The following is a 24,934-nucleotide window of genomic DNA, read 5'->3' as shown; positions in this document are numbered from 1 at the left end:
TTAGAAAAATCAGTTGAAAAAATTGCTGCTTAGACTCACTGAATTAATATTATAAAATGGGTAAAGAACATAATACTCTATTAGAAATAATATGCCCCTTGATATAAAATTTGAGTCATAGAGTATATTCATGCTTAGCCGTAGAAGAGTGTTTTATTTTCCAAAATCATATAATTTATATTCCTACCAGCAGAGTAGTATTATAAGAGTTTTCCTTTCTGCATAGTCTTATCAATACTATCATCACACTTTGCAACCCAATTTGTGTAAAATGACTTTATCTCTCATTTTCTTTTGATAAATGTTTATTAAATTTCTCCTATGTCCTAGGCACTGTTCTAGATGTTTGGGGTATATCAGTAAGTAAGAAAAATAGAGATCACTACCTTCAAGGAACTTTCATTCTGACTATTCCAAGTTTTTAATTTTTAAATAGACAAATTGTATACATTTGTGTGTACAACATGGTATTTTGATGTATGCATACACTATAGAATGACTAAATCAAGTTGATTAATATCTAGTACCTCATGTGAAATGATTATATTCTTATGAGAACATTTAAAATCTGTTCTCTTAGCAAATTCAGGTACAGTATACATTATTAATTACACTCACCGTGCTGTATAATAGATCTACCAGAATGTTCATTTTTGTACCCAGTTTTAGAAGTTCTGCCATTTCTAGATCTTTGTCATTTTTTATTTCCTTACTTCTTATTTGCTTTAAACTACTTATTGTAACATAAAAAACATGGGTGTAACCACAAAATAAATGTATGGTTTGATTATCATCAGGCAAATATTCTTATAGTCACTACTCAGGTCAAAAAATAACATTTCCAGCTGCCCTAGATGCTCCATCCATGTGCCCCACCCCGGGCACATCCTTTTTCCTCCAAAAGTAGCCATTCTCTTAACAGTACTAACTTCCTTTTATTTCTTGTTTTGTCTCCTAAATTTGGATCCTGAACTCTAGGTCTTGCCAGTTTTTAAATTTTGATGTTTAAGATTTTTTAATCTACAATTTCCCCCTTTATGCCTTTATTTTCTTTACCAATTATGGCACAACCCAGGCATTTTGACCTAGATTGCATCCTGTGAAGTAAAGTGTACTCTGTTTTTTTGCAAATAACTGCTGGTTCCAAAGGTTCTGGATCAGGTTCAATCCCCTTGGCAAGAGTATAGATTGTGTTGTACTTTGCTCATCAGGAGACACATAATATCTGGTTGTCTCTTTGATAATTGTGTGCAAATCTGTTAATTGGGCTTATTAGAGGTAAATTCTCATTCCCTGATTTCTTTTTTCATTGGAATACTTGTATGAAGAGACATTTTCTCTTAATTGGTATTTACTTGCCCAGAAGCCCATTTTCCTGGGACAGGAAGGAGTAGTTTTAAATATAATGAATTGGTGATCTGTCATCCTTAGATGGTGACCAGAATTTTTAAAAAATATATATCATTATAAACTGATAGATTTCAATCCATTTTCATGTTGTCCCATTTTTGGCCAGTGGGAGTCTATTCAGATTGACTTTCATGTCTTTGTCATGACCTAGTAGTTTGTAATCATTTCTTTACCCTCTGGTAGGCCAGGATGTTACAGGTTTATTTTGTGTATTTTCTGCCCCCTGTGTGGAGTTCACATTTCTTTAAGAAGTCCTGGTTTCTTAACAGTGGAAGAAAATGGATCTGGATGCCAGGGATGCTTGTTGCTATTTGGGTGATCATGATTTTTCTAGGTCTTTTTAGCAGATCTAGCTAGGATATTTGTATATCCATATGTAATACACAACTTTGTAAAATATTACATAAATTTATATTGCTACTTCAGATACTTAGGAGTAGAATCTTTATTTCATCTCTTCTGTTTTATATTTTCATGTCCTTTTTCTTCCACATCCGGTATCCTGGTTTCTTTCCAAAGAACACAGGTCTAATAGTCCCCTCATTTGCTTTATCCTACATAATAAACAGCAATCTCAAAATAATATACAGTTGAACATTCTTTGTCTGAAAATCCAAATGTGAAATGCTTCAAAATCCAAGACTTTTTGAGCACTGGTATGAGGCCACAGCTGGAAATTCCATATCAAGAAGATGGTTTCTCAACCACCAAAAAAAAAAAAGAAGAAGAAGAAGATCGTTTCTTTGAATTAGAAAGCATCAGATTTTTGAAATGCAGTCTTAATATGAGAATGCTAACTCGGATATGTATTTTCTTATGGCATTTTGTTTTAGTCATAAAAAGAAAACCATTCTTGGGAACCTTCATGCTTATAATTCTGCTTAGTATAAACAAATGACAGTGTAGGATTACACAGCCACAGAAAAACAAGCTATTAGTAGTGTCTTCAACAATGTCTGATTTTAGAACTTAACCTAATTCTGCCAAAATATTTCAAAATGCAGCACACAAAAAAATTGTATTTGTGTAGTTTCGTGTTGTATTGCTCTGGTCGTGTTGCATTTTTTTTTTTTTTTAAGGATGTTGATAGACCTTTATTTTATTCATTTATATGTGGTGCTGAGAATCCAACCCCGTGCCTCACACATGCCAGGCAAGAGCACTACCACTGAGCCACAACCTCAGCCTTTCCATAAAACTTCATATAAACTTTGATTTATTAATGATGTTTTTATGTTTGGGCACACACACATTGTATTTCTGTGTTTGAAAAAAGTACAATATTTGAAGATTGGCTATGATGAGTTAAGGGCAAAAGAAAACATTGTTTTTTAAAGCCACTATTGGAAGTTCATCAAGTAGTTTTCTTCATTAATTTGATCCTAGCAAGTAAATAATCTTGCCCTTCAAGTGATTTTCATTTATATTTACAGGTAAGCTTTTGGGTTGTAAGAGAGATTCTTCATGCTCAAACATTAAAAATTAGAGCAGAAGTTTTGAGCCACTATATTAAAACTGCTAAGGTAAGAAAAACTTGTTTTTGTTTTGTAATTCAACTCTTCATTAATGTTTTTAGTCAATATTTGCCAATAATACTTTATTTATTGTTTTATTGAGACTGGAAAAATAATACCTGTTGATTAATGTCAGTCTTTTTATTTATTGAATGCTTATTTTCTCTGCATTTTCCTTTATTCCTCGTTTTCCTCCTCTTTCTTTTATATCCATTCTCCTTTAGTAGCTAAATTACATGATCTATTTCACTGGATAAGTAGACAGAGGTCAGATTATGATATTTATGAAGTATGAGACTATTCTGAAGGTGATGGAGAAAGCCATATAATTATGATCAAGTAGGTGAAAACAGAATTGCTTCTGAAATAGATCTACCCCACCAACCATGTGGAGAATGACTTGTAAAAAAATAGTGTATGTGTTGTTACCAAATCTGTTAACTGAGCAGTTATTGTGTGGCATAGATAGTACATAGAGCAGGAGCAAGGGAGCTTCGATTTCATGGATACTCAGAATTTAAAGAGTATAATGAGATAAACCTGAAGCATCTCCAGATTTATATTTAGTTCACTAAGAAGTGTGGCGATTGTAGCTAAGCTCATTGTTCACGATTTTTATAATAAATATATAAACTAACTCACCCGTGAATGAAGAAGGTAGAATGAAGTGAAAGTACCGTGTTTGTAGCTGATGCAGGGCATGACTCGTGCCGTGTTTTCCTTGAGCACGTGGAAACAATTGTATTCTATCAAATTCTGTGGCACTAGGTGGCAGAAGTAGTCTTCTACAAATTTGCAGAAGTATCATAAAATTAGCATTCTTTGCAGTAAGTCAGATAAATACTGGTTTTTAGCTAGTAGAAATTAATGACTTTTCTCATAGATTCTGGATTTCCATTATTTTCTAGTATTTTGGTTTTTTATTTACATATTTTTATTAACATAATGTATGTTACACTGAAAATCACCAATTTTCCCATCAAACATACCCCAGCTTTCTCATCAAATAATCATTTAATTCTTAAATTTTTAGACCTTGAGTTATATTTGACAGCCTTTACCTTTATCCCAAGCCCTAATTCATAACTGATTTTTTTTTCTCACCACTCTAAGTTGCTATGTTCTGTCTCTCTGCCTTCTGTATTCAGTTTGTTATAAAATTAGCAGGTCTGACTCTTCTTTTAGTAGATTGTGTCAGTCGGTGTTCTCCAGAGAGACGGAACCAATAACACTCCATATAAACACGTATGAAGAGATTTTAGGAATTAGCTCATGAGGTTATATGAGCTGACAAGTCTGAAATCTGTAGGGCATGCCAACAGGCTGGAAACTGAGGCAGGAGTTCTTTTCCTTATAGATCATTTTTATTTTTGCATATGTAGAGTCGAACATGGTGCCTAGTTTATAGTAAATGCTTCACATAAGATATTGAATGAATAGTTTCTGAAGTAGGTTAGATAACCTTCCTATGTAAAGGTTTATATACTATTTTATATTTGTTGTTTTTATTTGTTTTCTTTGGATTTTCATTTAAATGTCCGACCCATAGCATTTTCTAGACCTGGGCTTACCTGCTAGCAGAGTTAGGACTGTTGTAAAATGATTGAATTTTAGACAGGACTTTTGGAATTGTAAGTATCAGAAAGTATGACAAAATTCTACCAGGCAAATTAGAATAAATGTCAAATCTCTAGGCAAATGGATGGAACCTAGAGTTAGGTAGGTGTTTTCTGCATGCACACTATAAAATGAATGAGAAACAAAGCATCTGGAGTTTTAGGCCGTAGGAAGCAAGGGATTGAGACGATCTAGAATAATGGGAATATTGGGCAGGAAACCAGATGATCATCCTAGGTAGAAACTTTCTTGAAACTTGGAAAACAAAAAACAGAGGCTTAGGCTAGGGATATAGCTCAGTTGGTAGAGTGCTTGCCTTGCAAGCACAAGGCCCTGGGTTCAATCCCCAGCACCGGAAAAAAAAAAAAAAAAAAAAAAAAACAGAGGCTTAGTAATATTTCAGTATAAGGAATGAATCTTCTACTAGAGTCAGGGTATGTGTTCATACAAGGTAAACTTGATACTGAACCATAACATGTTTTTTAAATATTACCCTTTTAGAGGCAGATTTATTCCCAGTGTGTAGGGACAATATCAAGGTTAAAATGGAAGGGTTTTGGGGGGCTGAAAACAATCTACTTTAAATAGAGTAGGTACTCTAAATATAGATTGCAACAGTGAGGGTAGTAAATCCTGGAACAATACCAACTGCATACACTGACTTATTAATCTTTTTTTTTCTTGTGTTTGTTTTAAAATTTCTTGTCCATTCTTCCCCCTTTTCTTAAATCTTCAGAAACTATATGAGCTGAATAACCTTCATGCACTCATGGCAGTGGTTTCTGGCTTACAGAGTGCCCCGATTTTCAGATTGACAAAAACATGGGCGGTGAGTACTCTTCTTTAATGAAATGTTAGACTTCCTATGGGAAGTAAAGGTATATTAATTTCTTTTGTTCTTATAAAGGTTAATATTATGATAATAGATAAGAATTTTAATAATAATTCTTTTAAATTACTTTGTACTTTATTCTTTGAAACCTGCATTTTTCTCCCCTTAAGCAATTCACAGATTTTTCATGTAATTTGTGATTAGATTATAGTTTGATACTTTGGTTTCTTCTTAGAGAATCATTTTTGTATCCTCTTTAAGTATCTTTGACAAACATAGTGTTTCATATTTGCTGATGGGAAAGTATGAAGGCAAAAAAAATTGCAAAAAAATTTAATCGTGTAAAGATTATGATTTTGGTAAGTTTGAGGAAAATCTAAATTTACTGTTTACAATTTAGTCATAAACCTTACAGTTTTTTCTTTATGATTAATGGAAAATCTGATGGTAAACATGAACTTAGGTGATATTACTATACATTCTGATGATGTGTGTTAATCATTTTTGGTTCTATTACATTGACAAGGTTAGAGTTTGAATTTTGACATTTGCAAATTTGTGTATCTTCCTCTTTGAGTGACATGATACTACACTCAATCTTTCCAGGTATTTTTCATTTAGATTTTATACATGTAATATTTTGAATTAAATGTGTTTATATTCAGTACTATTTAATGTTAAAGGCCAATGATTTTGTTTAGAGTTTACTACATGTTTTCACAAAGGATTCATGTGTTTTAAAGGCCCCATGCTTAAAGACCTAACCTTAAAAACCTATTTTTTTATTACTAAAGTGTAACTTGGTTCGTGAAAACCAGGTGGATTCCTATATTAGAAAAACAGTGTAAAAGAACTTATCTTGTTTAATTGTGTTATAGGAACATCTGGGTTAAAGGTTTTTCTACTCTAAGAATTCTTTTAAATTATGACCTTTATTCTCTTCCCTTAAAATTTGAATTTCATGGGCCAATGGAAATGCTTATAAATAAACAATTATGTGTTCCATCTTAAAAGTTTTAGGGTAAAGCATTGTACTCTGACTTCTATAGTTTAGAAATGAGATACATTTCCTTCAAGTTAATTTTTATTTTCCTTGAAGATATATTTGTTATCCCTCATGTGTTTGCATGGAAGTTATTTTATTTGGTAACAACTACATTAATCTGAACCAAAACTTTGGTGTTTGTATTAAATTTTAAAATATTCCTCATTGTGTCAGGCACTAATTGTCTGAATGATACAATGATGCATTCTTATACAACTTAGATTCTACTTGAGAATGATCAACTGGAATTAAATAAATGATATATCATAGTGATAAAGTGCTCTGAAGTAAACAGGATAGAAAGGAAAGCGGGCAGCAATGTTTATGTAATATGGAAAGAGAATTCCTCGTAAGTGTCAGGTGGGTAGTCAGTCAGCTTTTCATCACTGAGATGATCAGCTTAAAGGAGGGAAGATTTATTTTGACTCAGTTTCAGAAGTTTCCACCAGTCTACGTCGATTGGTCCTGTTGCTTTGCACCTGTGGCAAGACAGTATGTCACTGGGACAGCACTTGGTAGAGCAGGATGCTCACATCATGGTAACCTGGAGCAGAGAGAGACAGGAAGGGACTGGGATCCCAGTATTCCTTTGAAGGACATACCCTAGTGACCTAACTTCCTTCTCCTTGCCCCTCCCCCCACACACACATTTCACTACTTCCCAGTAGCACTTGAGCTAGGGACCAAGCCTTTGACACATGGGCCTTTTGGAACATTCCAGATCAAAATTATAGCAGAGATATACCTTTGAAAATTAAGGAAACCATTTATGTGACTCTCTGGGAGTTGAGAATTTTGAGTATAAAAAGTTACAGTTATGTTCAGAGAACAGCAGGGCAGTCATTGTTGACACGATGGAGTTAGCCTAGGATTAGTGGCCAGGAGATGCATTCAGAGATATGACACTGAATCACAGCAGAAATACTGTTTACTCATAGCCAGAGAGACATAGAGCTTATAGGGTATGGCTCTATTTTACACATACTGGGTTTGAATTGATAAACATCCATGTAATATGTAGAAAATTAGAAGGGAGAAAGGAAAAGAAAGGTGGAGGAATCCTACAAAAATTGAATGGAGATCAATAGAGTAGAGGAAAGGGATCGGGGAAGGGAGGAAAAGAGGGAATGGGGACATATTGGGTAACCCTTGGCTGAATTATGTTGTTCTCTTGTGTGCATGTATAAATATGTGACTACAAATCCCACAGCTAAAGTGCACCAGTAAAAAGTATGGAAAGAGGGGAAAAAGAAATGTCAAGAATAGGGGAGTCCTAAAGATAGATGATAAGTTAGTGCTGACAGATTCTGGGTGAAAGGAGCAATTGGAACTAAGTACTTAAAAAATAAACAAATGAAAATCCGTGTTATAACTGTAAAGTCAGTTAGATATACAAGTTTAAAGGAGTGTTTGGGACCGGAGAGATGCGGTGGTCATCACCATAAAGTATTTAGAGCTGGGTGGAATCCTAAGGAATGAGCACAGATGGAAAACCTGGGACACCCTTTGAGATACAGACATCAGGAAAAGGAAGAGGAATCAGCAAAGGAAATGATAGGCAGGGGAAGTTTTCCATAGTCGGGTTAAAAGTACATGTTTTAAAAAAGATTGATCACCTTTGCCAAAATGCTGACAATAAGTTGAATGAGTGAGAGTTTTGAGATGCCTATTAAATCTGGCAATTAGAGAGGATTGGTGACTTGGCAAGAGTGGCTTCACTCCAGTGGGAAGGTGAAGAATGGATTGGACTTGAGGGATTGGTGGCGAAGAAGCGGGGCATCTTTTGAGTAATTTTGCTATAAAGAACTGGAGAGAAATTATGCTGCAAAGAAATCTGGCAGTAGCTGGGAAGGAATAAAAGACAAAAGATGTGAGGCGACGTGTTTTGTTTATTAATCGGAATCCATGACAGTATGTTTTAGTGCTGGTGGAAATGACAGAATGGGGAAAACCACAAAGCGAGAGCAGCACTCCAGCAGTACTCCTGACTAGATGAGACTCTGGGGTAGCAGGAATAGTTTGTCCACTTTAACAGGAGGAAAGGGGACGTGTTTGGCTACAGATGCAGGTAAATTGGTAGATTGGATGGTGGGATTCTGTAGAATTCTTTTGATTGCCTTGGTTCTTCAGAAATAGAAGAAGCAAGGTTTGAGAATTTTGAGGAAGAAGTTCTGAAGGGTTGAAGAAAGGGAAATGAAAGTCACGCAGGACAGGGAAATCACAGTACGTAAGAGAACATAATGGACTTGATAGGCCTTTATGAAGAATACACTTGAGGCTTTGGATCATGAATTTACAGTGAAACCAGTCAATAAAGTTACATATTCCCACCCAGGTTCATATGCCCAGCATAAGTCTGGAGTAGGGCTAAGAATTGTATCTAATCAGAGCTGAGATTTTTTCAAACTGTGTTTGTATCAGAGTGCTCCAGGGTAGCACAAGAGATGAAGGAGGGAGACTTCAGGAATTGTTTTATTGATACATGAGGAAACCACGCCAAGTGAAAGGAGGGAGATGATGAACAGTAGAAAGGTAGTGTGGTCACTGAATTGGAGGTCCCAGTGGTATCAGATATTAATTCAAGGTGACAGAAGGAGTAGAAGATAAAAGTGGTGGAAGATAAGATCATTGGAGGATCAGAAGTCAAGAAACTGAGACACCAGGGTATTGGGAGTATCATCTCTGAATATTGCAATCACTAAGATTTATGATAAGGGTAGTATCATTTCATAGGCTCTTCCTCTCTACTAAAGTCTTCAGGATAGAGGGGGGGAAATAACAATAGGTAAATAAGTGACAGTAACGTGTTAAAATCTTATGTAGTATTAGCTAGCATGATAACCACTAGCCACGTGTTGCTATTAAGTTTCAGTTATTAAAATAAAAATTCAGGGTTGGGATATACTCAGTTGGTAGAGTTCTTGCTTCACATGCATATGGCCCTGAGTTCAATCCCCAGCACCACAAAAAATAAAAAATAATATAAAAATAAGGGGCTAAGCAGTGTCCTGAGCAGGTTCTAACTTGGCCCTAGAGCACCACACCAGTTCTGGTGAATGAAGCTGCAGTGGTAGCAGAGGGGAGCCTGGCTGTCCGCAACCACGTGGAGACTGCTGGCCTGAGCCAGTACACTGCTCCTGGGGCATCTGTGTCCGAAGGTGGGCAGCCCTGCCCGCCAGTGCTGGCCTAAAGATGCTGCTCCCCATGCATCCTATGAAGATGTTTCCATTTCTAAAAAGCCCAAGCTTAAATTTGTTGAAAGGGTACCACTTCTGCAAAAAGTAAGAAAAGAACCTCAAAACTTCTGTGACATACAGGGACCTTCCACTGAAGCTACTGAATTCACAGAAGGCAGTTTTACAGTTTTGACCCTGAGAGGTGGTTTCTCCATTGTGGCCATTTTGAAATGTTGCACCTGACAGTCAACTGCTCTATGGACCCCAAGAATATGTTTGCCATAGGGCGAGTACCAGCCCCTTTCAAGCCCATTACCCGCAATGGAGTTGGGCAGTGCCTCAGGGGAAACAAAGGTGCCATTGATCACTACATGACATCCGTGAAGGCAGACTGTCTCATAGCCGAGATGGATGGGTGGTATGAATTCAGAGAAGTACCACACTTCCTGAAGCAGTCTGCCCACAGGTTGCCCTTCCCAGCAAAGGCTGAGTCGTGAGACCCTAGAGAAGGCACACAAAGGTCCAGAGGAAAAAGAATGTAACAGTCAGAACCTCCTGGACCTTTGAGCGTATAGCCACTGCCAACATGCTGCCAGCGGAAAGTACTGAGCCCGTGGGACTGGACCCAGAAGGGGCGATGCTGAGGCAAATTCTGCATGCCCAGACAGGTGTGGTGAGAGCACAGGAATGTAAAGACCTGGGCTGCTGAGAGGGGGACCTGCATTTTTCTTCTCCTCAGCCTGCCCTTTAAGTCTCTGGGTGCCTCTTAGGTTATAACTAAGCAGCAGCATGAGTTGGATGACTTCTGTAGAAGTGTGTTATCTGTTGGTTTTTTAAATTAAAGTTTAAGTGTAACCTCAGGATATAACTTCTCATTGGTCACCTTTAATCCCTTAAAAGATTAAGAATGATTAAGAGCTCTTAGTTCTTGTGGATTGTGAATTAAATGTGTTCAGGAATGAAACAAAAATTTTAAAAATAAAAATTTAGTTTCTCAGCTACACTGGCCACATTGCTAGTGCTTCATGTCACATGTCGGCTAGTGGCTATTGTATTGGACAGCACTGATCTTGTAGAGCCTTGAACTTAATAGATGACAGAGGACTTTAAAGAGGAAAGTAAGAAAATAAACTGGAAAGAGATTGTAAAGAGTAAGCAGTAGGATTATGTCTACCTACCTCTAAGTTCAAGTTACAAGAAAAGAACAGAGGATCCTTGAGGAAAGGATTAAGAATGGGGTTTTGCAGAAGAGAGGACCAAGAATTTCAGAGAGTATAGTTGGAAAGTTTTGGAGGAGTAATGATTAGGTCAAGTTAGAGAATAAATAAAACTTGTGTGGGTTTCATGCCTATTTGGGTTAAAATGTTTAATGACTAAAGAATTGAAGGTTTTTGTTATATTTTTAACTAAAGCCAAAATAAACGTTTCCTCCTAAGTTTATAATCTCTCAGTGACAGAAATCTGACTTATTAAGTGTTCAGTTTGAAAAAATGAGCAAGTCCTGGTGATAGTTGCACAACAGTGCAAATGTTATCAATGCCACTGAAGTATACACTTAAAAATACACTTTAAGTATACACTTAAAAAGTATACACTCTCTTAAGTATACACTTAAGAGAGTCAATTTTATGTTACTCCTATTTTACCACAGTTAAAAACTAGGATTTTACTAAGGTGAATAAGTATATAAATAAAATACAAAATGGGTTATATTTCTTCTAATAAACTCATTCAGTAATATTCTAAGATACAAAATCAATGTACGGAGTTCTGTTATGTTTCCGTATATTAATAACAAACTATCTGAAAAATTAAGAAAAATCTCAGTTATAGTCACATCCAAAAGAACAAAATACTTAAGAGTAAATTTGACCAAGGAGGTAAAAAGATTTTTATACTGAAAACTTTAAAATATTTAAAAAAATTTTTTAGTTGTAGATGGACACAAACCTTTATTTTATTTATTCATTTTTATGTGGTACTAAGAATCGAATCCAGTGCCTCATACATGCTAGGCAAGCGTTCCACCACTGAGCCACATCCCCAGTCCTCAAAACATTAAAATATTGATGAAAGAAAAGAAGATACGTAAAAATGGAAAGATACCCTGTGTTTGTGGGCTGAAAGAATTCATCTTGTTAAAATATCCATATGCCTGAAGTGATCTATAGATTCACTACAATCCCCATCAAAATTCCAATGATACTTTTCATAGTAATAGAAAAAATAATTCTAAAATTCATATAGAGTCATAAAAAACCGCCAAAGTTATCTTAAGCAAAAACAAAGCTGGAGACATCACACTACCTGATTTCAAAATATACTACGATGGGAGGGAAGGGAAAAAATAACAGAATGAATCAAACAACATTACCCTATGTAAATTTATGAGTACACAAATGGTATGCCTTTACGCCATGTACAATCAGAGAAACAACATGTATCCCATTTGTTTATAATAAAAAAATATATATATACTACAAAGTTATAGTGAACAAGACAGTGTTAACTGGCTAGATTTAATTGTTCTACAGTGTCTATATACTTCAAAACATGGTGTTATACGTGACAATATATATTATTTTTATCAGTTAAAAAACAGTGTGGTCATAGTATAAAAACATCCAGATGGAACAAAATAAAGGTTAAAATAAATACAACAAACATGCCTCAATATAGGAGAGGGAAAGGATAGTCTTTTCAAGGATTAGTGTTAGAAAACTGCAAAAGAATGAAATTGGACCCTTATCTCACACCATATGCAAAAATAAAATGGATTAAAAACTTAACCGTAAGACCTAAAACTGTAAGACTTGTAGGGGATGGGGAGAGAAAAGAAAAGCTTCTAAACATTGGTGTTTAAAACCCCATATCATCCCATACCCAAAAAAAATCATTATTCAGGCAACAAAATACAATCAAATAAAACAAAAGTAGACAAATGAGGCTGCATCAAACTAAAAGATTGCTGCACAGTGAAGACCGTCTGCAGAATGGAGAGGATGTTTGCTGAACATACGTATACTAAGGGGTTAATATCCCAAAAATCTAATGCAGGAGGAAGAAAACAACCTATTTTAAAATGTACAAAATTATCTGAATAGACATTTTTCAAAAGATGTAAATAACCAGCAGGTATATGAGAAGGTATTCAACATTACTAATCATCAGGGCAAGTGCAAATCAAAACCACAACACCTACTGCATACATGTTGGAATGTCAGTTATCAAAGACAAGAGGAGACAAATGTTTGTTAGGATGTAGAGAAAAAGGAACCCTTGTGCAACCCTTGTAAGTTGTTACAGTCATTAGGTAAAACAGCATGGGTGTTCCTCAAAATTAAAATAAATCTACCATAACATCCAGCACTTAAACTTCTAGGTATATATCCAGAGGAATCGAAATCAGTATCTCAGAGAGATACCTGCACTTTGCATGTTCATTGCAGCATCATTCACAACAGCCAAGATGGGATAGCGACCAAGGATCAACAGATGAATGGATAAAATATATTATATGTACATAGTGGAATATCATTCAGCCTTAAAAAGAAGGAAATTCTGTCATTTGCAATAAATAGCATGAATGAACTTAAAGAACATTATCATAAGTAAAGTAAACAAGACAGAGAAATACTGTATCTCATATGTGTAATCTTAAATTGAAGGAGAGAGTAGAATAGTTTCTCAGGTTGGGGAATATTAGGAGATGATGGTCAGTGGGTACCAAGTTTCAGTTACATAGAGTAAGTTTTGGAGATTAGCATACAAGGTGACTATAGTTAATAATTCTGTATTGTACAGTTTAAATTTGCTCAGATTGTAAATGTTCTTACTGTACATGTGTAAAGGTAACTACATGAGGTGATGGGTGTATTAATAGTTTGATGATCACTTTACAATATATGCATATCAAAACACATTGTACACCTTGAATATATGGTTTCTCATTTAATACCCTAATAATGCTGGGGAGGGAAATGATTGTTATAAAATTATATGGAGATGCACAGATTTACAAAGAGCCAAGACATTCCTAAAGAAGAAAACGGGGGTTAGGGACATGCACACTTGGTTTAACCAATATGAAGATTATTGTATAATTTGGGCAATGTAAAACTCATGCAGGTTTAGGTATATTTTCAAATGAAACAGAAGAAAGAGCTCAGAAATATATCCTTACTTTAAAACTCTGACATATGACAGCAGTGTAACTCAGGAAACAGGGACTATTTATTAGTTGGAGCAGGTATTTGGAGAAAAAAATTAATTCAAGACCCTATACAATTTTTCAAAATCATTGTCAGATGAATTGAAGACTTGAATATAAAATACAAACTTTAAAATTATTGGTGTATAGTTCTTAATATAGGAAGATGATACATGTATGTTTGTTATAAAACTTAAATTTAAAAAGTCATGCCAGAGACAAATAATAATTAGTTTCACAACCAAAGAATTATAATTTGTACCCCAGGCCAAGATTTTAAAAATGTTTACTTAGGCACATGCACACATATATACATATTGTATGGGAAGGCAAATGAAGGTGATAAGGGGTAATCTGAAAGTTTTAGGTTTCTGTGGTGATTGACATGAGCAGGCAGACAGTGATGTTAAGGAGTTACAGAGATCTAACCAGAAACATCTGAATATCTGTGGCCTTGTTTTTCCTTGATACCAATGAAAACATGAAGAGTTTGCCCCCAGGTGTTCTACTCTTGGCCAAAAGAAGAGTGATAGAACCAAAGTCATGTTGAGTTGGAACATTATAAAGTGTTTTGACCCTCCTCATCCTTTTTGCTTCTGGAAGGGAGAATATAATGAAGTGATAGTATAAAGACAATATTAAAAACATTTTTAAAAATTTGAAAAGAAAATCAAAACTTTATAGTTATATCAAGTTTGAGCTATCACTAGAGAAATTACCTGTATTAGCATCTAATTAATTCTTTATATCATTACTCTTTTGAAAATTCTACCACATCTCAGATTGAATCCTATTAATCTGGTTATTGATTTATTTTGAAAATTGCGAAACATTATAATTTTATTTTTTAAATGTGGCAAGATGAATTAAGAATTCAAGTAACTTATTTCTCTTGATTTTTTTGTGCCAAAGTTTTTGAATAATTGATTTAGAAAAAAAAGGATAGCTTTATTGTCATCCATACAGCATTCCCTGTTTTGCGTATCTGACTGCTTGTTATGCATGAGAGAAGGATAGTAGCAAGCAGGGGTTCACACCCAGTCTGGAGAATGCTAATCAAAATGTGTTCAAGTGGACCCAGGGGAAGATTGTAAAACCATGGTATTAAACCATGGAATATCTGCCTAAGACATTATAGCAAAGAGCTCTTTGAAATTATATTTTTTTTTTTAGTAAAATCTTTTTTATTTTTACAGATTGCATTTTGATTCAATGTACACAAATGGGGTGCAACTTTTCATTTCTATGGTTGTACACGATGTAGATTCACACCATTCATGTAATCATATATATATAGGGTAATACTGTCTGTTTCATTCTACTGTCTTTCTATCCTCTACCCCCTTTCACCCCATTTTCCTCTACACCTTCCAAAGTTACTTCATTCTTCTCTTCCCCCTACCGCTCCCCCTCATTATATATTGTCATGCACTTACCAGAGAAAACATTCGGTCTTTTGTTTTTTGGGCTTGGCCTATTTCACTTAGCATGATATTTTCTAACTTCATCCATTTACCAGCAAATGCCATAATTTTATTCTTCTTTATGGATGGGTAATATTCCATTATGTGTATATACCACAGTTTCTTTATCCATTCATCAATTGAAGGGCATCTAGGTTGGTTCCACAATCTGCCTATTGTGAATTGAGCTGCTATGAACATTGATGTGGCTGCATCACTGTAGTATGCAGATTTTAAGTTTTGGGTATAAACCGAGGAGTGAGATAACTGGGTCAAATGGTGGGTCCATTCCAAGCTTTCTGAGGACTGTCCATACTGCTTTCCAGAGTGGCTGCACCAGTTTGCAACTCCACAAGCAATGTATGAGTGTGCCTTTTTCCCCACATCCACACCAACACTTACTATTGCTTGTGTTCTTGATAATAGCCATTCTAATTGGAGTTAGATGAAATCTTAGGGTGGTTTTAATTTGCATCCCCCATAGCGCAAGAAATAAAAGCAAGAATCAATAAATGGAATAGATTCAAACTAAAACGCTTTTTGTCAGCACAAGAAACAATAATGTGAAAAGAGAGCCTTCAGAGTGGGAGAAAATCTTTTCCACACACACTTCAGACAGAGCACTAATCTTCAAAGTTTATATAAAGAACTTAAAAAACTTTACACCCAAAATACAAAGAACCCAATCAATAAATGGGCTAAAGAAATGGGCAGACACTTCACAGAAGATGTACAGGTGATCAACAAATATATAAAAACGTGCTCATCATCCCTAGTAATTAGCGAAATTATATTTTAAAGAGGGATACTATTAATTTTTTTGGTAGAGATTATCAGCAGTTAATCTGCATCTTAGAGTATGAAAAACAGATCAAACCTGTACTATTTGTAATACTAGGAAGTATAGTAGATTAGGTGTCAGAATATTCTGTATCCAAAACCTGTCTTTGAGACCCTGAAAAACAGGAACAGACATCTTTGTGAGTGAGTGGATGACTGAGAGCATTAATATTCTGCTGCTTGCAAACCCCGTGATCACCTTTGAATCTCAGTCTCCTCATGTCCAGTACTCAAACTTTTCTGTTAACCTTATAGAATTAGATGAGAATTGTATAGGTGGAAGTGTTTTACATAATATAACACTATTTTGATATGAGCTGAAGTGAAATTTTATTACATAGTAGTGAAATAATAATTTCATATGTTTAAAGAAAAAAATATTCCCGTCTTTGGAATGAGTCCAAAAAAAAAAAAAAAATTCCTGAACCTTTTAATTAACATTTGTGGGTAACTGACCTTACTTGTCTTTTACTCCCCTTAGTTATTATCTCTCTTGATCTCAGAGGACATTCACTACAAATTTACCCAAATCTCTTAAAACAATATCTCTTTTAGTTATGCTGTGTGTGATAAAGCTAGAAAAAGTTTGTCAGAAGTCTGCAAAGATAGGGAATTACAGGTTTTTATAGTTACTAGGACCAGCCATCATTAGATTTGTCAAGAAAAACTGATTTATATCACAAAATTCAGTGTATCTTTAATGATTCTGCAAGCATAATCTTATTGTTTTAAGGAGGTAGTCAATTAAAATATTTGGGCATTTGAACTGAGTGTAAATATGTATTTTAAATTAGGAAAATGATCCAAAATTGCTTTATCACTTAGATAAAGATAAAAAAATGTACTATAATTTACTACTTAGTTAACAATTTTATGTACATGCAAAGGTTAGTTTACAAATAGTTTTGAGTTATTAATAGACATGTCTGATTTTTGTTTTATTTGTATAATATCAAAATATAATCAAAGAAAGTATAACTTTGAAATAAAAATCCAAATTTGGACTAAATACAACTTCAGATCTTTGCTACAATAAAATGGGACTTGTAAATAACTTAGACTTTTCTGTTTGCTTTTTAGTTATTAAGTCGAAAAGACAAAACTACCTTTGAAAAATTAGAATATGTAATGAGTAAAGAAGATAACTACAAAAGACTCAGAGACTATATAAGTAGCTTAAAGATGACACCTTGCATTCCCTATTTAGGTGAGTTATGTCACTGTGTGTTCGTTATTCCTAGTTGTTGCTCTTCCTTAATTCAGTAATTTAAATGAAATTCAAGGCATTGTAAAAAGCATATGTATCCTGAAAATAAATTATTGCAAAATTGCTAAACTGAAAATATTGACTAGTGAAGCTGTTGCCTTATTGTCTAGAATGTGTTTTCATATTGAATTAGTCTTTGCCCTTAAGGTTTTTTTCATAGACAAATCATTTTCTTCAAAATGGGCCAAATGGTAAAATGATGTTTTAGCTGTTTTAGTAATGCTTTTAAAGAATGAGACAGTGGTTTATAAAGACAGAAGTTTAACATATTAACTGAACATTGATTAAAGTTCTTGACAGATATTTCAGTGTGAGTTCTGAAGAGTAGTGTTAATGTATATTGTATTATTGTTTACCTGGAGGAAATCAGTTGTTCAATTGTAGAAATTTAGCCTAGTGCTGGGACAGTTCTGTATTTTATATATATTATGACTTAAAAGTTTATCTCCTTAACAGTATATCTTATATTGTTTATAAATTCACAGAACTATTTAATCAGTGGCATTATAATACTGTTTTCAGTACAATATGAATAACACTGTTGGGTGTTTGAATGAAAAGAGGTCTCAAATAAGCTGTCCTTTTACATTTGTATGTAAATTAAATATACAGAAAAAATTCGAGATGCTATATACCTAGCATACACTAAAATTACTTGGTCTGATCCTAGTAGACAATAAGCAAATGACAAACATTTGTTTCTTTCTAATATCCACATCCCCCATCTCTGTTGTCTCTTTTGTAACTGTCCATAGAACATTGTGGAATGTCCTAGCATTCCAGTAGGAATGGAGACATGTTGTGCAGAATAACCCAAGAATAGTGTAGTTAGTGGTCACTACACAGCATGTGTTCCACTTTTTTCTGTTGCCATGGATGTGGCCATACTGGAAAATATAATTTGAGGAAAAGAAGGAATAGAGGATATTTTTAAAAATAGTATCTTCATAATCCACAAGAACATAAGCTATTATAGCACTAAGAACATTAGACTGAAAATTGGCAATCCTTATTCCCAAAATGGTTCTACTATACTGAGCTTTCAAATCATTGATTGTCTTCTTTGAACCTTTTTATCTTTACCTAGAAATAGCATGCATAGGATCAGAGTCATGTTCTTCTTTAGGCTGGATGGAGCCATCTTGATGTCTTTTAATACACTTATTTTACAATTTAGAAAATCATCCAGAAAGGTGGAAGAGCTAGCTTATGGTCCTAAGACCTATTAATGACAGATTTGCAACCTAAAATCTTTTTTTTTTTTTTTTTTTGCCGTACTGGGGATTGATCTCGGGGCCTTGTGCTTGCAAGGCAAGCACTCTACCAGCTGCGCTATCTCCCCAGCCCAACCTATAATCTTGACCTGGCATCCTCTAGTTGTACTTGGTAAACTCTCACAGATCCTGTGATTATTTTCTTTTTCATTGAATTTGTTTTTCTTACACTAAATTCCATAATTTTTATCTTGTAGAAAAAATATTTTTATTCAGAGCGAAAAAAATAACAAAATAAATGAAGCCTTAAGCTTTACAGGGGTTGTTGTTTTATATTTTTCCATAGTGAAGACAGTACAGAATTTGAAACTCTGTGTGCATGTACACCTCATGTATATTCATATACACTCTCATACATGTACGGAGAAGATGGGGAGGAAACACTAGCAAAGTTATTCAGTGGAATCTGGAAAGGACTTTTCTGTTAGAGACCTATCCCTATTCTCTCCCAGCCCTGATACTGAGACAAATACTGAGTTTGAGCTCTAATGACTCCTTCTCTCCTTTTGTATGTTCTCATGACACAATCTTCCCAATAAGGTCACCACTCCATTACTCTGGGCTCCAGGTGTGAGGCAGAAGAACATCATGGGCAAAGGGCTTGTCAGGGGAAAGCTACTCAACCCTTGGTGGCCAGGAAGCAAGGGGGCAGGAGGGAGTCAAGGAAGATGAACACCAGGGCGTGCCCCCAGTGACCCACCTCCTCCAGCCATAACCCACCCAGTTAGTCCATTCAAAGCTCTGATGAACTGATTACATTACAACTCTCACAGTTCAGTCATTTCACCTCTGGATATTCCTGCCTTAATCTGGGAGCTTTTGAGGGACCCTCTATCCAAACCATAACATTTGCAGTCTTCATATATTTCATCCCTACACTGTCATGTGATGAAGCATATAAATTGTGAGATGATTGTGGACCATTTGGCATAAATACTTGAAAATAAAATATTAGTCAGACAAGTTACTATGACTCAGTTTAGTTAGATTCCAGCATGAAAATCATCATTTAATGTAGTGACAGTTTGGTTTTCTCAAGAAAATGTGAGGTAGACTTTTTTTTGCAACTTTTTAACTGCTTGATTTATATCATAGAAAGATAGTTCATTTTTTAAAAATTCCTGATCTTAAGTACTAAAGTACATTGAATGCACATTTTATTAACCTTAATTTATTTCCTGTTAATATTTACTTTTTTCATATTTTATTTTAATTTATAATTGTCTTGATTTTTAAATTTAACTTGCCTTGATTTCAGAATCCTTTCCCACTCATCTGAAAATTGACCTAGTACTACTGCCAAAAATTGACATATTTATAGATAACTGTACATTTAATAAGATAGACCTTGCTATGAAGACATTTGGAAGATAATGCTCCTTATGCAGTTTGGTGGCTTCTAAAACTGTTCTTCTTTGGGTGTACAGGATTTGCATAATGCTACTCTTTATGCCTTATGTCTACAGAGGTTCTTCTGGAAAGAATGTATCAACCCAAAGAATCTGTAGTGTCAGGGAGCAGTAGCTCAGCGGTAGAGCATTTGCCTGGCATGTGTGAGGCACTGGGCTCGATCCTCAGCACCACATAAAAAATAAATAAATAAATAAAGGTTTGTGTCCATCTACAACTAGAAAAATATTTTTTTTTAAAAAAAAGGAATCTATAGTGTATAGAGAAGAGGTAATGACTGTTTCCTAATATGAGAGAGGTAGTCGAAACTAATAGTGTTTTTTCTGCTAATAATAATAATAATCCAAATCGACCATTCTTTGTGAGGCTTAAAAAAGGGCATGGGGGTTATGTGGTGATAAATACCTTGAGTTTTTTGTTGTTTTTGGTGTTTTGGTACCAGGGGTGCTTAATCACTGAGCTACATCCCCAGCCTTTTAAATTTTGAGACAGGGTCTTGCTAAGTTGCTGAAATTGACTTTGAAAAGCCTCAGCCTCCCAAGCCACTGGGATTAGAGTGGGGCAAAAGCCCTTGTATTCATACCACCAAATGTATGTGTAATTCAATGTAGATTGACTTATAAGAAATAGAAAATGTCTTCTTGGCTCCCCACTCTTCATCCCTTGAAAAATTGCCTGTTCTGTTGGTTTGCATTCAAAGTAAAAACGTAGTCAGCCTGAATAATATAGTGAAAAATTCTTAGCGCAAGGATGCAATTTGTCTAGAGAGGAATAGTTTGGCAAATCTTAAGGAAAATTTTGTTTTATATGAGAATTATTGCTTTAAATCTGAAAGTCATTAACAGTACTCATTTGTTCTTGTCATTGGAAAACAATCTTGTTGAAGAATTTGGTGTGGGATGTTTTGCTTTGGTGCAGAGATAGAACAAAATTGTACAAAAATAATTTAGTTCTGTGAAATATGGTAAATACTCCTTTGTATGTGTTTTCTAAAACCTCATTTCTATTTTAGTCATGTAATGGGAAGATGCAGTAGCTCAACCAGCTTAGGTAGCTTTCTGGGAAAGAAGGCATATTTTTTAAACTATGGAAATAAGTAAATTGTTTTAGTATTATATATTGCTTCCTATTAAGTAGAAGCAGAATGTTACAGAGAAGTTTTTGTAAAATCTCCAGCCCTTCTGTAGGAAACTGGTGTGCTGTTTTGATGTGTCCAGATACTTAACTCCTTCTCACTCTTTGAGAGACAACCCTTCTTCCCTTCCTCCCTTGAATTTTCAATTTAAAATGTCAAGAGGGCTGCCTCATAACTTCTGTAATATCAGTCTTACTGCTCTCTGGGAAACATCGTTTTATTTCTAGATATTTTCATTAGTCATCTCTCCCCCAACAAGTGGAAACCCTTGTTTGTCTTGGTTTAAGGCTTAAGCATGTGAACAAACGTAAGAATTTAATAAATATTTGTTGGTTCCAGGAATTTAATTAATTAATTAATTAGTTTTCTGGCTCTTCCTATTGTTTCAGCAACTTTGTTTTAATTTCTGTGTAACTACAGTAAATGTATTTGTGTGGCATACTTGCATGGATCAGTTGTGTACTCAACCCAGTTTTCTCTTGGTGTCTCAACTGGCAACCAGCTTTTGCTGTTTTTTTGTTTTGTTTTGTTTTGTACTGTGCTTGGTGCTAGATATGTCCCTGCCTTTGAGGGACTTAATATCACTTTAATAACCAAAGTTCAGGTTGATATCATTGCCTCATGTGTTAACTTCCCTTAATCTGTTGTGAAAGAGGTGTGTCATTATCTTTTGTATTGCATTGTTAGTGGTATCCTCATCACAGTTAATGACATTTTTAAAGCATACCTAAACTTAGAACAATCTTAAGATTTTTATCTGATCTTTTTTGTTTTCCAGTAGTTTTTGCAAGTTTTGCCACTTCGAATACCAATCTCAGTAGAATACAGTTCTTTAATTTTACATTAATTTAAGAAATTTCTTCTAACCTGTTACAGATATTTCTGAATGATTTATTTCAGTCACATTTCTATTCAAATAACTTCAACAAAACCCAAGACTTTCTACAGTTCTGTATGAATTAATGGGCTCTTTTCATTTCCCTTTGATGTGATTTTACTTGATTAAATACATAAAAGATTCTGTGATCTCAAAAATGCCTTGTGGTATAAAGATGACATTGCCTTTTAATATTTTAAGAGTGTTACTCCATTTTCACTTCTTTGATTTGATTTGTAGACAGTACACCCATGGGTTACTTGACCCTATTGTTCTCATCACATATTGTTATATATTGTGCTCTAAAACAGCAGCAAAGCATGTTCTGTCATTTTTCTTTGAATCCTGAGAATGAGCTCTGACCAAATGGCAGCTTGCCCTGGCTTTTTCTTGAGCCAAAATTACATTCCCTTTTTCCATTACTTCATTTATATCCTTTTTTTACCCTTTCTTTTTTATATGCTTAAAATTCCTCTAGTTTTTGTTTTTGTTGTTGTTGTTGGTGGGGTTTTTGGTGCGTATTTTCTGAAGATTACTTTAGACCAGAGACTTGCAATGTAAAAGAACTGAACCTGGAGTTGCATTAATTTCATTCTTATGTTCATGGTTTTTAAGAACTTTTATCTTTCTTTAAAAAAGAAAAGTAACAGCTATACAGCTCTGCCTGCTAATCATCAACAGAATCAGAGTCCCCCAGTCTGAATGACTTTGCCAGCGCTGTTTCCAACTTTTGATACTGCTAAACTGTTTTTTATGATTTTTTGAACAAATCTTAACAGAAAAATAAAAATTTTAAGAACTAATGTGCTTGGCACACTGTACTTTATAAAATTGTTAGGTGTTAGATAATTTATGTAAAGTAGTTGGTATTCATCATTTTTAACAGATAAACTGGGGCAAGAGAGATTAAATTGACTTACCAAAAAGGTATGCTTTATAACCATTTTATTTATAGATTAAAGAAAGCACTATGAATTACATTAAAGGTTTTGGAATCTATAGATGGGTTAAAATTTTGGATTTATTTATCCATCTTTCCTCTAATTTACTACAGAATTAAAATTTGATGGATGTTGCCTTCACTGATAAGATTGAAAAGTGAGCTTGTATTTTTCTGCAGGGGCATTATAGGTAGAATCATTCATTTTTTTGCTTGGTTATCTTTCACAGGCTCTAAAATAACAGACAAAAAATTGGTTAGGGTATAATAATCTTTATTTTGATGATGAATTTGAATATACTGTGTATAAATCATGTAACATTAGTATGGATTTACAAATAAGTTAACAGGTTCATGATTATAGAAACTTTTACAGACTGTGCTGTATTAGGAGTCCTAGAAAAATATAATGATAAATAAAGGAATTGGCACTCATATCATGACTCAGAATGAAAGTAAACATTAGACTGAAAATTTATCTTTATGCTCCACCAGGGTTGGAGCCCTGGGGTAAAAAATTTTCAAGTTAGTGTCTAATTTGGCATTATCCAGAATCTCAAGTTTTTTTAAAAAATTTACTTCAGAGAGGCCAAGTATTCTAGACATTTATGGCCTCCCGTTGAGTATAGAATAGAGTCTATGTGTCTTGTAGGATAAAGTTAACTACATTTATTAACAATAATTGAACATAAAGAATCCTTCTGTAAACTCCAAGTCAGGGTTCTATGAGTTCAATTTTACTGCAGGGAAGAAAATCACATCTTTATTCCTAGCTAACCTGAAAAGTAGGGAGCTCTTAGACCTTACCACACAAGTGACCTAACTTATTCTCACACAAAACTCGTTTTAGGCTGGAATTCCCGCTGTGGGCTATTCTTGCCTTGATTTTTTTTTTTAATATGAATAATTTTTTTTCAAGGTATTTTCTGTATCACAGTTTGTTTATAAGGATAATAAATAATACACCTTATTATTCATTATTATATAATACTAATGAGATAATAATTTATAGTAGGCTACTTCATTTAACTTAACTACATAGTATCAATATTTCATTTGACTTCATATTTTGTATAATATTTTTCTAGGACTTTAATGATATATACATACATATATATATCTATATCTATATCTATATATATGGTATGATTCTGAGTACCAAAATATTTTCTACATTTCAAACCAAAACACTTTCTAAACAGCAATAGATTTTTTTCTATTTTGACATATTTATACAAACATGGAGTATATCTTATTCTAATTAGGATCTCGATCTTGTGGATGTACACAATGTTGAGATTCACTGTGGTGTATGTACATAGGGAAATTATATTAGATTTATTTGCCTAGATTTTTCATTTTGTTTTTAAATCAGCTACTTGCTTTAACAACTGACCTAGTTCTATTGGGTTTGCAAGTGAAGTTTATGGATCAGTGTAATTTCATGCCTAAAAACTTGGATTTTGTGTACTTTAAACTTGTATTGATCACCTCTATGTAAGACATCATAATTACAGAAAGCATATATGTGACTAGTAATAATGTGATAGCTACAATCTTCAGGGTACTTAGGAATGATTCTGCCTATTTTCCATATATTACCTCATTTGATCTTTACAAAATCCACATGGTTATTATCCCCATTTATAGATAAGGCAACGGAGGCAAGAGCATATAAACCGCCAAAGGTAACACAGCTGGCAAATGGTAATGCTGAGCCTCAGGCCCAAGCCGTTTTGACTTTAGAACCTACACTAACCATCATATAATACTTCCTTTTATTCTGCTCTCCCAAGGAACTTGATTACCCAGTTTATCCTTAAGCTTTCTAGGACCTGCCTAACAAAGCTATGTGAAGAATAGAATGGGCCCATTGGCTAAGGCAGTTTAGCATTCAGACCAGTTTCCTAGTTTGTATGTTGAC

At 34.4% G+C, this 24,934-nt stretch overlaps 1 protein-coding gene and 1 pseudogene across 3 annotated transcripts in view; both read left to right on the top strand.

Moving 5' to 3' along the window:
- Ralgps2 (Ral GEF with PH domain and SH3 binding motif 2) overlaps positions 1–24,934 on the top strand; it is a 162,660-nt gene that overhangs the window by 74,980 nt on the left and 62,746 nt on the right. For all 3 annotated transcript variants that reach the window (XM_047520003.1, XM_047520002.1, XM_047520001.1), the window contains exons 6-8: positions 2,844–2,933; positions 5,278–5,370; positions 17,188–17,314. In XM_047520003.1, the coding sequence (XP_047375959.1) occupies positions 2,844–2,933; positions 5,278–5,370; positions 17,188–17,314 (310 nt within the window). The remainder of the gene's footprint in view (positions 1–2,843; positions 2,934–5,277; positions 5,371–17,187; positions 17,315–24,934) is intronic.
- Positions 6,810–10,271, top strand: LOC124961912 (39S ribosomal protein L16, mitochondrial-like; annotated as a pseudogene).

This window comes from Sciurus carolinensis, chromosome 12 (assembly GCF_902686445.1).
Source record: "Sciurus carolinensis chromosome 12, mSciCar1.2, whole genome shotgun sequence".
NCBI lineage: Eukaryota > Metazoa > Chordata > Mammalia > Rodentia > Sciuridae > Sciurus > Sciurus carolinensis.
Note: the sequence above shows the minus strand (reverse complement) of the source record. Positions and strands in the feature narration are given on the sequence as shown.